The following is a 17,932-nucleotide window of genomic DNA, read 5'->3' on the forward strand; positions in this document are numbered from 1 at the left end:
AAACCAAAAGAGCAACTAATTTATATAGTAAATCTATGAAACCTGACAACTACACAATTTTTTTATCGAGTCTACCTGAAACTCATAACACACATATAGTTTATATATTTAAAGCCTTGATACACAAACTTGCGACATTTTATGAAAAATCAGAATTCAAGAATTTCCAGTTCAGACACTAGATCGTCTGACTTACCTATTCAAATTGCTCAATCAGAATATGTGCTCAGTGCAGCCAGTACTGATCCTGTTGTTTCGAAAGTTGATGTCACGTCAGGGTAGCCTTTCCATGATGTGTTGACCTTGAGACAAGGATACATCCAACTCTTTACAGAAGATACAAAGTTGATAGGATCTGATTCCAGAATTGCTTCCCAATCCACCTGGACGCCAGCTGGAATACTTCCTGTGAACTCCATATTAGCAGCAAGAAACAAGCCAAGCAACACCACGAATCCGACAACGGCAGATCCTCGAGACAGTGGCGTGAAATTATACCTAAAAAAGGTAGTTCAATATCAACCGTGACAAACCGAAACCCTAAATATTCATAATTCAAATTGCAGTTCTGAGCTTACCAATAATATGTCATTCTTAGAATTGCCTCCCTTACATTCTCAAGGACATCAAAATCTGTTGACCCAAAATTTTCACCACAATACGCATCACAAAGTGCCTGCATATACAAATCCATCAATTCGGGGAAGCCGGAGACTTGATCGGAATTTAGAAGGATTCAATGAGACTAAGCTAGTTTGATGCATAAATGCTTAGCTTAAAAAACCACCTTACTTTATTAAGTTGTGTTTTTAAAAGAAGCGATTTATGTTTAAACAGAAAAAAAAAAGTATTTTGGTTCAAAAAGCTTCTTCATCCACCAAGACCATGAAAGAATATAGGATCAAACGCAACACATTGTCGCAGGCCAAAGAACATGACATACACAGATGCACAAGTATGTAACAGCATCAATGAAGTCAAGTATGATAGTGCGTGAAAAGATGTCACGGAACCTAATCGTTGAATTTGGTGAAAGCACACTGTCCCAAATCCAACCAATGTCCTAAAGGGAGAATTCAATCCGTGTATATGGTGTCGTATGATTTAAGAGAAGACTTATGAAGCAGGTGATGAAAGACTCGAGACAGTGCTTGACAAGCCCCAAGTTCGGAAGAGATACCTCCCACGAAGAAGTCATTTCCACCTCGAAATCATCCCATCTCGCAGGTGTGCAAGGCGTTTTGATGGCAAAGTCAAAACCATTATCGCCCCTGAAGGAAAGAAATAAATCAGCAAACATAACCCTTGGACATTAAGCCAGCACCAAAAAATCAATTAATAAATAAGTCAAAATATATAATCAATCAACAGTAGCCAAAAAGGAGTTGTAACATACGATTTTACTAGGGTGATTCTCGTACCTTCAAGATCCTTCCTGAAATAAGAACACTAGAAATTTAAACACGAGTACTTAAAAAAGTGGACCGCAAAACAAAGGAATACAATAATTAAGGAACATTAAAAGAAAAAGATACCCCTCTACTGCTGTACTTTTACAGCAAGTAGCCAACCAGAAGTCCCCACCCACAGTTCTATAAAGATCTGAACAGGATTCTGCTTTCAGTATCTGCGCATTGCATGTAAAGTGGTCAACGTAAGTAATTAACACATATACAACGCAAATAGTAAAAAAAATGTTCCATAATATCCACAACAATAAACTCGACTCTCCCAATAGTAATTTAGAATGATAAGTGTGATTCCAAATAGAACCATACTAAATCTAAATGTGATCAGTGATCATAAATGCGTCTAAAAAGTAAAATCGGATGGATTTCTCAGCTTCTTGGACCAAAATATTAAATCTCGGTATTGTGTTGCCCGGCTCTTCACCTTACTTAAGGAGTACAACATGCCTATCAAACAAATTTCTAAAAGCCTTAACCCTTCAAAATAAATAACTAAATCAGAAATTACTTTCTAATTTGCAAAAATCAAGAGAACGTTATAATGTCAATGAAAATCAAGAATGAAAAGAACAGTGGATGATAAGTGTCCACGCGAGAACAATATAACTCACTTCTTGCAATTTCTCATCTTCGCGAAGACTTATCATGTGGTCCTTCTTGTCTCGCACATGCTTATTGTTGTTTATCGCTTCTTTAGCAACATTTAACGCTCTGCATATCGCAAACAATGATATTTTTTTCCGGAAAAGAGTTCAATTTAGAAAAAAACAGAAAAAAAGATTATTTTTTCTCCTAAAAGAAATAAATACAAAGCACCAACTTATCAGAAAGAAAGATATATTCTTCACCTTTGAAAATTGGGAAAGTAGCGCACAACTTTGGCTTGCCCGATAGTTAGTGGAGTGTGGGAACCAAATCCAGAATTGAACTCCTCACTAAATCACAAGAATGTTCAAAAATCAGAGTCAACAGCAACCATGGTTTGCTGTGTCAATATGCATACATACACATACATATAAGCATATGTGCAAATTCATGCATATTTAACAATTTAATTTCTCATGATCAGAATTTGTCTCCTAATTAGCTATCACAGAAGCCCTTCATTCTACTCATGACGGATTGGAAAATAACAGATAAATGTGGCCCCGAGCCTGTAATTATTTCGTCTCCAGGGCAAATTAAGAATCTTCAAACCACGAATAAGTACAAACCATAAAAATCACAAGGCCGATACATACACATAGATAGAAAGGCCTTTAAAGTTTGCCATCTTTGATGTAGTAAATAAACTAAAAATTACCTCAACTTGTTAACCCATACAACTGGGTCACATGGTTCAGATATCTGCCTCCATTTGACGGCCAAAGAATAAACATTGTGCCATGACATTGAAGGATGTCCAAATGATCTATCATCAGTTGTGCTATAGGACACTGATGTTTCAGAAAAACTGCTAGTGCTACAACCAGCACCCCCTCTGTTCTGACTAGTATTGGGTTTTTCTTTTCTCCTGACTTTCTTCCCCTGCTTCGAAGTGCCTTTATTTGACTGCTTCCATTCATTTTGAAGCAAACGCCACACTTTTGAAACCTTCTGTGCAATCTCGATAGTAGCGAGTCCTGCCATTCGGTACTGGTGCATTTCATGTATAGATGAATGTTCAGTTAACACAAAGATAAAATTATAGCAGCAACACCAGGTTAAAGAAAAAGGAAATAAAATGGCAAACAGTGACTGGCTTCAATGATTGTTAAGTATGTTGTATAAGCTTGTATTTGTTACAATACCAAGTTGCTGTTGCTTCCTCTCCAAAGTAATGAAAATGCCACAAGAATCACAACCATGTAGAATGTGTGGTAGAAAAACAAAGGATCAAATCATGACTCAATCCACATCACATTGCATGGTCAAGTTCCAATTTAATTGCATTATAGATTATCTTCCCGGTAGTACCCACAGTAAAAGTATGTTGACATATTATACTTTCCCATAGACACAAAACCAGTTGCATGCTGAGCCTAGTTTTGAGTTCCAGAATATATATGTTGTATATATATATCTGTACTTATGTTTGTAGTTCATTTGACAACCCACCCCAGTTCATGAAATAATTCTTGTTAAATAAATGAGTACGCTAGATATCCCTCGTCAGATATAAAACACTAATAATTGCTAATGTGATCCTCAGTAGTCAAATGTCATTCTAGCCGAACGATTAGAAAAAACTAGAAACATGTGCATGGCTTGCGCCACCTTGCAGTGAGGGAATGAGAATCTAACTCACAGGGTATTTATTGAAGGGGAGGAAGGCATATGAGTGACGTACATAAATTGAAGGAAATCATCATGAAATAATTTTTTTCTAAATTGTGCCCAATGTCTGGAAATTTGGTCATATAAGTGAACAAAAGCTTAAGATAATGTAATTTCTCGTGAAAATAAAAATAAAAATAAAAATAAATCGGGCAGTACCATGTTGAAAAATTATATCTTTTTTCTATACCAACTCATTTGAATGTGAATCACCTGACGTCTATTGCGTAGGAATCCTCGGCAATGATACTGAATCTTCTTGCCGATAGAATCTGCACATTGTAGAAGTGTAGCCTTTTGTTTTGTGAGCGCAAATTCTTGCCTTTTCAACTTTCCCTTTCTTAAAGAATCCCGCAAAGGAGGTTGCCTGTACACTTTTTCACAAACATTCTTCGGATGCAGCCTTTTGCACCAATATTCCTGGGAAAAGTAGGGAGGACTATTAATAACGAAACGAGAATACATAACAAATTTTCTGTGCTAAATTGAATACATAACCCTTTTGCAGTCTCATTTAAGAATGAATCCTCTCTCCAGTCAAATGTTTTTAGCTAAATTGAATTGGATAAACATCATTCAACCACAATTCCATCCTCTCCAACCAGAAGCTCGTTCACAACTCACATTCAAACTAATGAACAAAACACATGATCCAACATTTACAGTAAACGAATGCATCCATTTACTAATCACACACAATTTACCACTAAGCATCTCTAACAATGCTTTGCGTGAATTATATAGCTATTTTACTTGCCATGCATATCGGTCTTCTCTTTGGTTCTATGCTAATTCAAAGTTCATTGGTGATACAAAATACTTAGGGGATCCAAGAAAAATATCATGTAAAATGATGTGACTGAAGGAAATAGATATGGAAAGAAAAGGTTATGAATCATACTTTACCTTAAATAGGGGATCTATATCACCATCAAGGTTAAACCAACTAAATTCAGTGTTGTACTTTGAAGCCGTGTATAAAGCAATTTCTTTCTGCAAAAACATAGTAGAAAAGTTGCACGAGGCAATGGTTAGCTCCAATAGTTCTGATGTCTGGATAAGATTCATATATTTCAACAAAGTAATGAAGAAAATGCTTGTCCAAGACCAGCTACCACAATTTATTAGGTCAGTGTCAACAAACTTCACATATTTAGACAATTTTCATGTGGTTATACTCTAAACTTGTAAGATAAACAGTCATAATATACCTCCAGAAACTTCTATATAGACTGAATTCACCAAGAATTCAACACCTTCTGTAAAGGTAAGGATTTGATCACCATATATGAGTACAACTCTAAGGCAGTGACATCAAACAATGTAAAGGTATAACGTCTATTAAACTAGGGCATGAAATTACTAGAGAATTTCGGTTCACTTTTCCATCTTGCCTCTGTAACCTCTGCATATCTCTCTCAGAAACCACCTATTTAATTAAATTCAGCAAAACCCATTACGGTATGAGGAACCAAGATAGGAAAGGACACAGTAAATGCATCTTTGTTTGTCATTTGCAGTAATGCTATCAAACAATTTAAAATTTATAGCTTTATTAGAACCATGGGAAACAATGGATCTTCTGAAATTTTTCAACATCACACAAGTTGCGTCTCTGTGGAACTTATTTACACAAACATTTTATCAACTAAATCTTGTAATAAAAGAAATGACCTGAAGCTTTTTCCAATGATATCACAATGAAAAATAAATCACCTGGTAGAAGGCTAAACACTGGAGCACAAATTTTTCCATTGAATCTAGTTCAATATCTAAAGCCGCATCATAGTCCTTCACCTGCACGATGAAATTCACAAGATGTGAGGCTATAAACTAAAAAAGAATATTTACATATTAACAAAACCACCGAGAAAGTTGAAGTGCAAAATGGAACAGGGAATAGAGAGAAATTCTCATACCGCCTCTTTGAATTCCCCAATGGCATGATAACAAGACGCTCTTAAATAAAGGCATTCAATATTGGAGCTCTCAATGCTCAATCCCGCCGATAATTCCTTAATTGCATTCCTGTAACCATCAATAAGAAAATAGACTTGGAGATCTGTCAAAAATATAATACATGAAAACACTCTGCAAGAGATGGTCATATCAAACCCAAGCACACTATTTAAAAGATACGTAATAATACAAAAACATAAATATATTTAAATTATTGAGATTTATTTAAAAATACGTGAGATAATTAAACACATGAAAACATAAGACATTGGATTGGAAATGAAACAGAACTGACAGGAAATGTACTCAAAGATCGAAGTTACAAAATAACTTAAACAAAAGCTTCAGAATCGCGAGAAAGCATGATCACAAAACAGATTTAATTTTACATCTCGGTTCCAAACACTCGACAGTAATTTACAACAACTGGCACTTCTAGCTTCATACAATTACTATATCAAGAACAGATGCTTCCAAATTTTTTACCTGTGCTCTCCTATCCCGTGGAGTAGTAGCCCACGTAGATGATATGCTTTGGCAAACCTACAGACAAAAATAAAATTTTCAATATGCTTCATCTACATATATGAATCAAATCTATTTATATTCAACCCCCTCAAGCTTATGAGACTCTTTTCCACTATCAAAGCTGGGAAACGTGCAACTAGGCTCGTTAAAACACTGATGAAAGATTAATTGTTGAAAGATAGTGGCCAGATGGACAGCATCTAGAAAGAAATTCAACAGAAATGCACAAATTTTATCCCAGGATAAATATTTAATTAAATACCCGTAACAGAAATCCATACGGGGAGCACTAGATGAGATAACAAAAATGGAAAAACATAGTGACAAAATTCGAAACAAGTAACATAATGGAAAGAAGTAAATTCAGAACATAATTTACCAAGTAATTGTTTTACCTCAATGCGTAGTATTCAGTCACTCAAACACCTTATCAATCATTCGGCACTCATATTGGAAAACACTAGATATAAGCATGGAAACTAAAACATTATACAAATTGTGTACCTGCCATCAATTTGAAGAATATCGTGAAGGCACTGTAGAGCCTTTTCTGAATCCGCCATGTCTTGATAAAACTGTCAAAAAATTCAAAACATCAACTAGAATTACTGTTCATCTGATTTGATCAGATAACAGGTAGGAAATCTATGTGCTCTCACAAACTTCCGTAACTAAAAGGATTAAGTGTCACAAGCAAGTTGCAATTTACACAAATTGAGATATCATTCTAACAAATATTGAAACAACAAACTGTGATGGATTGTAAATATGGATTGATTTTTCCAGAAAATCACCATGTTCCTTCATTCATAGCAAAGGAACAAGTTGAAAGGCTGTTGTGGATCATCACAGGGTGAAATAAATGGGTTATGGAAGTATGAAAGATAATTGGTGTCTGACTAGTTAGCCTATGTTAAGGAAGATGGGTTAGTCTTAGATGCTTAGAGATGTCTCTGAATGAAAATGTTTTCATTATAATTTAACAATGCTCCCACATGAGGCATGTAAAAAATTTTAGTTTACCATATGAGGCATGTAACAAATTTTAGTTTACCACATGCATTATCATTATAGTTTCCAAAATTCAGAAACACAGATGAAAAGGAAGCATTGAGTTTGTTTTCCATTATTTGCTCTCTACTACTTGCAGAAAAATTAAGATATTTATTTGGTTTCTAAGGGTATGCTGCATGCCTATAAGTTGTGAATCATTCTTTGCAGGAGAAAAAGGTAAGAACTTGTATACAACTATGCATGCACTCAATAATACCTGTGTAAGATGAGTCCAAGCCTCAAGGAAATTTTGATCGATTTGGATTGCTTTCAGGTGTGCCTCTTCAGCTCTTTTATATTCACCAAGCGAGGATAGAGACAAACCCTATAAAACAAACCAAACACAATTTACCTCTACACTTTTTGTGTAAGCCATTAACTTTGCTCAACATAAGTAACTGAAGCTTAGTTGTTGTGGACTGACCAAGTAAGTGTACGCAGATTTGTTATCTGAGTCAACATTTACACATGCAGTTAAGTCTTTAACAGCAGCTTCGTAATCCTTAAATTTAAAATTCACAATACCTGCAAGTTTTTATATTAACATGATTATTTCTGTAGTGCCTAACAAAGTAACAAGAAATTTAAAGGGGGAAAACAAAAGAAGGAAGGAGCCTTCATCTTTCATGACAAGCACAACATGCAACAAACAAGTCTAGATGCTGGAGTCCTAACGATGTTAAAGCAGACATCATCTGCTTGGCCAACATGAAATAATATCTCATATATCTGTTATTTGAATAGAATCAATAAACCACCTTTGCTCAGACTAGAAGAGATAGCCAAGAACGCGGGTTATCTTTATTTAATTTGAAATACTATGATCTTTAAGAACATGATAAAGGCTGAGGTAATATGGATCAAATCATAAAAAAACAGCATATATTATTGAGTTATCGTAAGTACCCCTTTCATGCAATATGTCCACCGAGTTTGGCTCAAATTCCAGAGCTTTCGTCAAGTCAGCAATTGCCTGACACCAAGAAATAATGGGAAGGTTAATGCCTACGAAAATAAGCGAAAAAAGACACCCACAGAATGTGCTTGCATAAGCACTAGTTTGTGATATCTCCACATGGATCCAGTGAATCATAAACTAAATATCAGTGCAACTCTCATGTAATACGCTGATATTTATGGTAACAAAATTTCAACACTGCTGGCCGGCCCCCCACCCCCAACCAATGCCTCACCACAAACCATCTCTATATCTTCAATTCAATCTCTACTGAATGGCATCCTCTGCTCTCCTTAAACTACCATGGACAACAACATTATGACAATCCAAGTTGATTGTAAAAATATAATCTTCTTAAGCAACTCGTTGTTGAAAATAACCTCACCAAGGTCAATCTCAATTATTATTTTCTAAAACCAATTTTCTAAAATATGTTTGGTTTGTTCTTTAAAACCAATTCTCATCTTTAGAAACAACGACAACGCCATTTTATTTTCATATTATTTTCTAAAAACTCATTTTCAGATCTCCCAACAAACCATTACTTTTAATTCATGTTTTCATATTTCCTAAAAAAAACAATGTTGTTATATTATATTATATGAAATTATACAATTTAGGCCTAAAAAAATCCACATACCATTAAAAGATCAGTTACCAAACAAATGTTTATATGATTTGACAACTATAAGTTTTTTGTGAAAAAAAAAATCAAAACCGAACGTACACTTCATTTCCTAATATTTTTCAAAAAATCATTTCTCAAAACAGCTAACTGGAAGCAGCGAAAACAAAGCCAAACATTAACACCCTTAATCGCTTCCTGGAGAAAGAAGCGATAAAAAAAATTGTGGACATCTACTGAGAATGACAAATTAACATACTGCTACAAATTTTATAGTTAGTTAGAGAAGTCATGACATATAACATATGTAGAAAGTCAATTATCACTATGATTAGAGTATCAAAGCATAATAGTGAAATTAATGATTGTTCAATGAAGTTATCAAATGATAAAAACAGAGGACAATGTTGAAACCTCAGGTATCCAGAATGGGGGCTGTTTGCTGCTTCTTGAATATGTAGAACATACAGTTTTTCACACAATGAATGCTGCAAATTGCTTTGATTGAAATTTTATAGAGGGTTTGACGGAGAAAGTTAAATTTGATCGAACCGGCGGTCTTTATCAATAAAGATTGGAAGGAAAGGAAAACCAGCTTTCTCAGTCACAGAAGAACACACACAACCAATTTCAGAGGAACTACATCAAAGGAAATTTAACTAACAAAAATTCCTTTCAAAAAGATGTATTCAAAATAAGAGAAAGTGATTCTACCTCAGCAGATTCTCCCAAGGCCGCTCGGGCTTGCCCTCTACGTTTCCAAGCCTCGCCAGCTAATGAGTTTGATTGTATTGCCTATTCAAAACAACCATGTTATTCCAACTTTAAAGACTAAGTTTTACCCGAATACTGGATTTGTAGAAACATACCTTTGTAAAATCAGCAATAGCAGTATGTAATTCTCGTTGAAAAGCGTAAGCTGTTCCCCTTCCAATTAGTGCCTCAGGGTAATCAGGATCTTCCTGTAGTATCTGAAACATGAAGCAAAACATGAATGCCTGAGAAACAACCATCGCGGCAAACATTATTTTTGCCTTCCAACCGCAAAACATGGAGAGACATTGAGTTTCTGAATTGTATGACAAATTTGAAAACAGGAAAGAAAGAAAAAAAATTATCGACCTTGTCAAAAATAGATATAGCATGATCATAATTTCCATCATTAACCTGCAAAAATATAGAAAACATCATAACTTACAGGGTAACAAAAAATTCACAATATCCTTCGACGAGTAGAACACAACAGCAATCTTGAAACATGCTGAATCATTTAATTAACAAAGCACCAGCTTCAAAATTGTTTGTTCCCCCAGTCTCAAATAAACCATTAGAACTCTGGCTCTAGGTGTCTTTTGAAGGTAAATGGCCCACTTATCATGACATAGATAAAGTTATTCGATTTCTTAGAAAAGTGATGATGGGCTAAAAAATCACCTAATTGATGAAACAGCAGCAGTAGGATATAACACAAAATCACATGTTCACTAATTACTTTTTGGCACATCACAACCTCAAAGACAAAAGTACCAGGATTCATGTTGTTTTTCCTTCACATAGTATGAAACATCCGAAAAGAAAATTGCATTATCCTCAAAAAAAATTTAGAACATTAATTTTCCAGTCAAAAGTAACTTCCATCAGTCACGCATATTCCGAACCCTCACTGTCATTTTATTGAATACATACAAAGTCAAATTGCACCAAAATGAAAAATGGGGCATACATGAAAGTTATGAAAGGTAAAAACAAAACGGATTATCTACTTAATAACAAGGAAAAATTAAACAAAATTAACATCAAACTAATTCTGAAACATTGAAAGCCAAAAATCGCTAATTCAAGTTACGATTACTGACCAGAAATGGCTCTATTTTACTTATCATAATACCAATAAATCGGTGGAAATTACCTGCGCAATGCCCCTTGATAATCTAAAATCTACATTTATTGACTTATTCTTTGATATCCGCGCAACACAGAACTTTTTGCTCCTTTTGTCCTCGTCAAGCAATTCATGATGTATGTCGGATATATTAATCGATGAACTGCAGCTATCAGACAAATCAATAGAATCATTAGAAAGCACTGAAGAATCAACGCATGATTCGGCTGAATCACTCAACCCAGACTGTCCTGCAAACTTGTCGTATATTCCATTACTCTTGTTAGACATCCCATTAGTCTTGTCACACATCCCATTAGTTTTTCTTTCTTGACTCTCTTGATTTTTGGTTGATGGTCTGTCAAGCACTTTAATTCCATTGACAGTAAGACCTGACTGGTTTTTCACTCTGTCATTGACCTCCCATTGATCACTTGACTTGCTGAATGGTTCAAGTTTTCCATTTGACCCGACATGGCTGTCGGATACTTCGCTTGATTCCATTGAAATAATAGATTCAGATGCCTGGAATGACGAACCAGCTGACTCCATCTCATGGTTTGAAAAGGTAGAACTAGAACTTTGTTTTGCAATTCTCACGAGATCTTCCAACTCCAAAAGTTGTTTTAGATCTGCAGACTGAGAAGCAGAATACTCATAACCTTGCTCCCACACTGAAAGAGCTTCCTCTTTCTTTCCCAGAGCAGAAAATGCGTGACCTGGAACTCAAAGAATTCAGATCAGGTTAAGGAAATGAACGCTCAATTTTCAATATAAAGTCACGTCGAACAAAACAATAAAATAAACTTTTAAATTTAATAATTGACTAATAAAATTGATCGAGTGACAGCTAAAGTTTTTTTGATTTGGAAAAATCACTAGCCCCATCATACAGTTATGGCAATCATAGGAGAGAACTTCGCCTAAAGAATGCACAACATTCATCTTTTCCATAACCTACATTTATAACTCTATACCTGTATTCAAAGAATGCAATGAGACATATAATAAAAGGAAGGTTCACCAATTTAAAATCTTTAAAAAATTGTGTTGTATCCAACAAGTACGATCTATGCTTAGTTTACATTACATTTGGCAGTGAAAATCATGTTTTATTATGTGTAATCCAATTTTAAACCAAAACCAATAAACTACAAAGACCTGCCAACATTTTGCCTCAATAATTATGCATGCTCACTTTGCAACATTTAACACAAATGATACACCTTGAAGATAACTACCCTAGCATAAATTCTTTATATTTCTGCATATCGCGCACGTATTAGCAAAAAGTTGACCAAAACTAACTCACATTTTAAGGCACTCAGTGAACCTCACCAAACACTAAGCAGAGACACTGAAAAATACCATTTCAAATTCCATGCTTGACCCTAGTATATTTTTTTAATGAAATCTGATCCCATTGTTTCCCATCAACCAAAGTGAACTCATTAAAAATGTCGATAAATGATAGAAAGATTACCTTTTAGTATATAGGCTTGGATAAGCGCAGGATCAAGCTTTAATGCCTTATCGCAATCCTTTATCGCATGCTTATGCAACTCCAATTGGCTATAGCAAAATGCTCGATTGCTGAACTCACATCATCACCACAATGAAAACATAAAAAGTATATCAAATTGAGTAGAACAATTTCCGAAGCTCCAATCAGCTAAAACCGAATGCTCAATTGCTGAATTCAACATCAGTACATCACAACAGAATTTATTTTTTATTAAAAAAAACAAGTGCTCCAGAGTTAGCACTAAAATAGCAAGTCTCCTTGGCTACAACAAAAGCGCTTGACCACTGAACTAAAAATCATTACAACAAAAGCCCAAAAATCAAATTCAACACATCATTTCACAAAACCCAACCATCCGGAGTTAGTTTAGGTAGCATGACTAATTAGCTAGAGCAAAACGCTCGATTGCCGAAAGCCACACATCATAACCAAAAACCAAAATAATAGATCACTGCACGAAATCCCATTATTTAAGAACCAACAATTAAATAGCAAAACAAATCCAAAATCAAAATTACCAGAGGTCCTGGATAACGCAGGAGTGAGCAAGGAGAGAATCGAGAACGCGGATTGCCTTTGACCAATCCTTCGAGCAGCACAGCTTAGCAAGCTCAATCCGCTCCGCCGCCGCGGCCGTCGCCATTGGCAGCAAAATCTGGATTAAATAGGAATGAATAGATCAGATGAGGTTGTATGTAATAGTTTCGTTCTTTGCTCGTGTTTGGGGAGAGACTGAGAAATGAGGGGCAGATATGGAAAACTGGAATAAGAAGTACCACGGGCTGCCGGAACAAGGAGATTTTGACAAATATCACTCATAGAAAGGAAGGACGTCATGGTAATTTCAATTAACGCGGTCAGACACTAGACTGCCCAGCCCGCACGAAAAAGCCCGTGATAAAAAGTTGTCAACAGGCCCAGTCCGATCGAAATAATTTCAAAATATAAATTAATAAATGGTAACTTATGATTAAAAAAATTCTTAAATAATGTTAATTTTGACCTTATCTCTTATTTAGGTCTACATATCACTTGACATATTAAATATGGATTTTTAAGTTATTTTAAATATGCAAAGCCACGAAAACACCACAAACACGACCTTTTGAAGTAGAACGTGGATATACATACATTTTTATTGTAACTTGTAGGATAATTGTAATGGGTGAAGTAAAACTTTGCTTTATTTGATTTTGTTGGGGATCGAGGAAGAGTTTAGAAGGGGTGGATGAACTCTTTTCAATTTCTTCTTTTCTTTCTCGGATAAAGAAGGTGTTAAATCATGTTAGGGACAGTAGATTATGGAAGTTCGAAGATAAAGTCTTCTATGTCTCCCCTTCTTCTGTTTCCAGAAGATATCACTAAAGACTTTGAATTTTACAGTACAACTCTTGTACACACCCACTTCAGTAGGGCTTATCCTTTGCCTACTGAAACTCTTAGTTACTCAACACAGTGAAAATACGATACAATAAAGTTTTGAAAAGACTATTTTCAGATTACAAACTCTTCTTGGTAAAATATGAGTGCAGTGAATAATTGTGAAGAGCGCAAGAAACAGTAGCACAAAATGATCTCAATAGATCAGATATCTGCTATGAAGAAATAAAATATGATATATTTTGGTCACAAGAAGTCCAAATTATTTGAAATTTGGATATAACATAGAAAGATAAAAAATATAGAAGTTTCATGTTTTGAGTTTTGGAAATTTGATCATTTGACTGGTCCAAATAGATATATCGATGTTAAAATGTTAAATATTTATATATTATATTATTTTATTTTATTAATATAATATAATATTAAAAAATTAATATTTTTAAAAATTTTGAGGACTTACAGAGGAAATAGAAAATAATAAGGTTTTCGATTTTAATTTTCGATCTTGCGACTTATTGATTTGTCCAATCGATAAATCAATTTCAGTTTTGGGATCGTTGATACGAGATCTTCAATTTGAGCTATAAATTTTAGTTTTGATGATTTTTGTAATTCGTCGATTTCTAGAATAAATTTGATAAATTATTAAATCATATATAAATTGAAGAATGTTGAGTTGTGTATGATTTTAACGAAGAAGAGAATATTACAGTGATGTTATTTTGAATTATTCTCAATTATTATAATTAGAGATTTAATCGTTGGATTGAAACTAGATAGTTATTTGTCAGTTGTTATTAATTATGATTATATATTCGGAGTCTACGAAGTATATGCTACATGTTGATATAAAGTTTTCGTAATTTAACGGATGTTGTAAAATAGCCTATTATTTGAAATCAATTTATTATGGTGTATTTGATGTTAGTATTGATAACTAAATATATATATTAATTGTTGAACGATGAAGATGTATAATCGAGTTTTATATTCTATTGAATAGATTATTATAGGGTCATTTGATGTTATGCATTGAGCCTGTTATGATTATGTTGATACGGTGACAATGATTTGATATTATTGTTGAATTATTTAGATACATTGCACGTTCCGGGATCAAAGAAATAGTCAGATTTTATATATACTCGATTATCAGGTACGTGTTGACGTACGATCATATGTTGTTATTGTTTAGTGTTGATAAATACTATTGTGTTGAACGATGGTAAATCACCGGAAATAGGTGATTTTATATTATATTTGTTGTTGCTTATTATTGTTGATGTTATTGGCTATCGTTTATTGGGAGACATCTCGTTGATATTGTTCGATCAACGATATTGTTGTCGCCGGAGTAGGAGTGCGGTTCGATCGTTGATATTGTTGTCATTGGAGTTAGGGTGCGAATCGCTGATGTTGTTATTACGGTAGTATGAGAGTGATGTCGTTGATGGTTTGATTGTCTTTCTGTTATGATTTCAGTTATATTTTATGTTTTTATTAATATAACTGTTATATATTACGATGATGATTGTTGTATATGTTCACCTTTTGGAGGTTGTTTATGTTGAACAGGACTATACCGTGAGACAATATTGACGTGAAAGATTAGGTGTGTCTAGTCAAACAGTCATGTAGCTGATAGTGTATAGAGACAATATAGCTTATTGTCTTATTTGAGTTATGCGTGTATTTATTAGTCATGTAGCTGATAGTGTATAGAGACAATATAGCTTATTGTCTTATTTGAGTTATGCGTGTATTTATTATACTGTTTCTGCTACATTGATGTAGATAATGTGGTGATTGCACTATTTTTTCGTATATACATTATATGATTACGTTGTTGAAAAGAAAATTTTTATGCATATGATGTCACATACGTGGAGATGTTTTGAGCGCCACAATTGTGTACGTATAATCTCATCCCTAGCATTTTCATAGCCAAGAACCTCAGGCAAAAATAAATGAATAGACGATGAAGGCCATTTAAAATGAAAATCATTTCGCTCAAAATCTAAAATATTCTTTTTATTTACCCTTAATTAATTACACATAAAAATATATATTTGACTATGAAAAGTAATAATCAAATTTGATAAAAAATTGTGTGAGACGGTCTCACGGGTCGTATTTTGTGAGGCATATATCTTATTTGAATCATCATTAAAAATATTATTTTTTATGCTAAGAGTCATACTTTTATTGTGAATATTGATAGTGTTGCCCCGTTTCACAGATAAAAATTCATAAAACCTTTCTACAAAAGATCTGCTCATCAAATTTTAACAAAATATCATTCTCTTGTCACGCACACGTAATGTGTGGTCCACTTCTTAAATTTGATAAACGTAGTAATTTATGTTGTGTAGTAATTTTATGTTGTGTATTATCATGATTTGATTAAGAAATTTGAAATTTTGAATTTACAATTTTAAATGTTTTAAGTTTATTTTTTATGCATCAAACATGAAATTCACTCTCAATAATTTACACATTTATATTATACTATATACTATTAATAAAACAAGATAATTGAATGGTAGTCACATTTGGTGTAGTCTTTTTCTTAATTCCAAAAATGTCATTTTACAATAATTAACAATAATGACTGATTTTATATTCATGTAAAATAGATAAACTCCACTCGTATTCATCCATTTAAAATACAAACTTACTATTATTTATAAATTAATTATTAATAATAAATATATATATATATATATGTGTATAACACTAGATAAAAAAGAATACAACCGAATTACATGTCCAAAACCATATGCAAACAAAACAACACACAAAAGAGTCAAAAGCCATCAAGCCGCAATGTCATATCTAATATGCCTGAGAAGCACCGGAGTGACGACATCCGGCGAGCTCAACTGCGGCAAATGACCATCGGTTGACATAACCTCGACGATCGATTTACCACCAAGGTTTTGGTGGAGGTACTCGGAAACCACTACCGGCACAGCCAAGTCATTCATGCTCTGTATCACGTGACACGGGACTACGACGTGGCCTAGATATGGTCTCATGTCGCTTTGAAATATTGTCTGTGCTACGCTTAAGGCTATGTCGGGTCTCATGTTGAACAAGGTTCGACTAAATTCTTGAACAGCGACACCTTCCATGTCTCCTCCGACGGCCAAGGGCGCGAATCCAGAACACCATGCGTTGTAGTTTGATCTCATGGCATTGAATAGTTGCTGGAGATCGTCTTCTTCGAATCCTCCATAGTAATCCACGTCGTTCAGATACCTGGGAGAGGCAGAAATGGCCACAATCTTGGAGAAAAGATGAGGATGCGTAATTGACGCGATGGCCCCAATCATCGCCGAGACAGAATGGCCAACAAATATAGACGACTGTACCTGAAGCTCCTCCAGTATCGCGATCAAATCGCGCGCGTACCCCTCCAGGCTCGAGTACCTCTCGAAATCAAAGTAATCCGGATTCGTCGTCCCGGCTCCCATGTTGTCGTAGAGCACCACGCGATAATCCTCGACGAGGTGCGGCAGGAGGTGCTTCCACACAGATTGGTCGGTGCCGAATCCGTGGCCAAGGACTATAGTCTGCAGCTCGCCGGAGCCTAGTACCCGCACGTTGTGGACTTCTTCGGCGATTCCCATTTCGAAATTCGATGGTGATCGGTGGTTGGTATATCGGGTTTGGCGTGGGAAATGCGTGGACTTGCGGGTGTTGTAGGCTGAGATTGGGACACGGGCACGAGAGTCTGGACAGTGACAGAGATGAACAGAAACCACCACATGAATTTTCGGATAAGGTTTCTGATTAAGTCATTAAATTACTGTCTCGTTTTAAAAGAGAGTTTTGGTGATAAACTAGTAACAGCGACACCAAATCTGGTTTTATTTGCAAGTAATTGTAAATTACACAAATTCGCAAAACTGAGTAACTTGATTTTATTATTCTTCCCGCATGTTCATAATTTGGATGGGTGTACGAAGTTTTATTACATAAACAGATGATATTGAAAACTAATACCATTTGCTTTAATTTGAAGAAAGCTGGGCCAAAATAAATCCAGCATTGGCAAGGAATCCTGATAATATTTTCTGGTCCTATGAGTTAAGGATTTAAGCGCCGTATTGCAACAATGCGAATTCAGGAAGTAATTCCAATCTTCATGAGATATCGCTAGCAACTCGATGATAGTTAACCAGTATGAAATCTTGATATGCAAATTTAAAAAGATTACACAAAACGAAAT

At 34.7% G+C, this 17,932-nt stretch overlaps 2 protein-coding genes across 2 annotated transcripts; both read right to left on the minus strand.

The window, feature by feature from the left end:
* LOC140826455 (suppressor of RPS4-RLD 1) lies at window positions 1-13,097 on the minus strand. The gene is made up of 23 exons (XM_073188763.1): window positions 12,834-13,097; window positions 12,274-12,383; window positions 10,818-11,509; window positions 10,031-10,075; window positions 9,778-9,879; window positions 9,623-9,703; window positions 8,232-8,298; window positions 7,750-7,850; window positions 7,543-7,650; window positions 6,777-6,847; window positions 6,231-6,287; window positions 5,705-5,813; window positions 5,502-5,582; window positions 4,692-4,778; window positions 3,999-4,205; window positions 2,773-3,104; window positions 2,318-2,404; window positions 2,081-2,180; window positions 1,536-1,627; window positions 1,397-1,435; window positions 1,181-1,271; window positions 579-676; window positions 1-498 (listed from the first exon to the last, which is right to left on the minus strand). Exons 1-23 carry the CDS (start codon window positions 12,956-12,958, stop codon window positions 210-212), a joined length of 3,171 nt encoding a protein of 1,056 aa, XP_073044864.1. The 5' UTR covers window positions 12,959-13,097; the 3' UTR covers window positions 1-209.
* A 3,232-nt stretch (window positions 13,098-16,329) lies between these two features.
* On the minus strand, window positions 16,330-17,575 carry LOC140826456 (karrikin insensitive 2 receptor CA-like). Its single transcript, XM_073188764.1, has one exon. The coding sequence runs from the start codon at window positions 17,328-17,330 to the stop codon at window positions 16,515-16,517; it is 816 nt and encodes a 271-aa protein (XP_073044865.1). The 5' UTR covers window positions 17,331-17,575; the 3' UTR covers window positions 16,330-16,514.
* Window positions 17,576-17,932: the final 357 nt, after the last annotated feature.

Source organism: Primulina eburnea, chromosome 3 (genome assembly GCF_022965805.1).
Source record: "Primulina eburnea isolate SZY01 chromosome 3, ASM2296580v1, whole genome shotgun sequence".
NCBI classification, from domain to species: domain Eukaryota; kingdom Viridiplantae; phylum Streptophyta; class Magnoliopsida; order Lamiales; family Gesneriaceae; genus Primulina; species Primulina eburnea.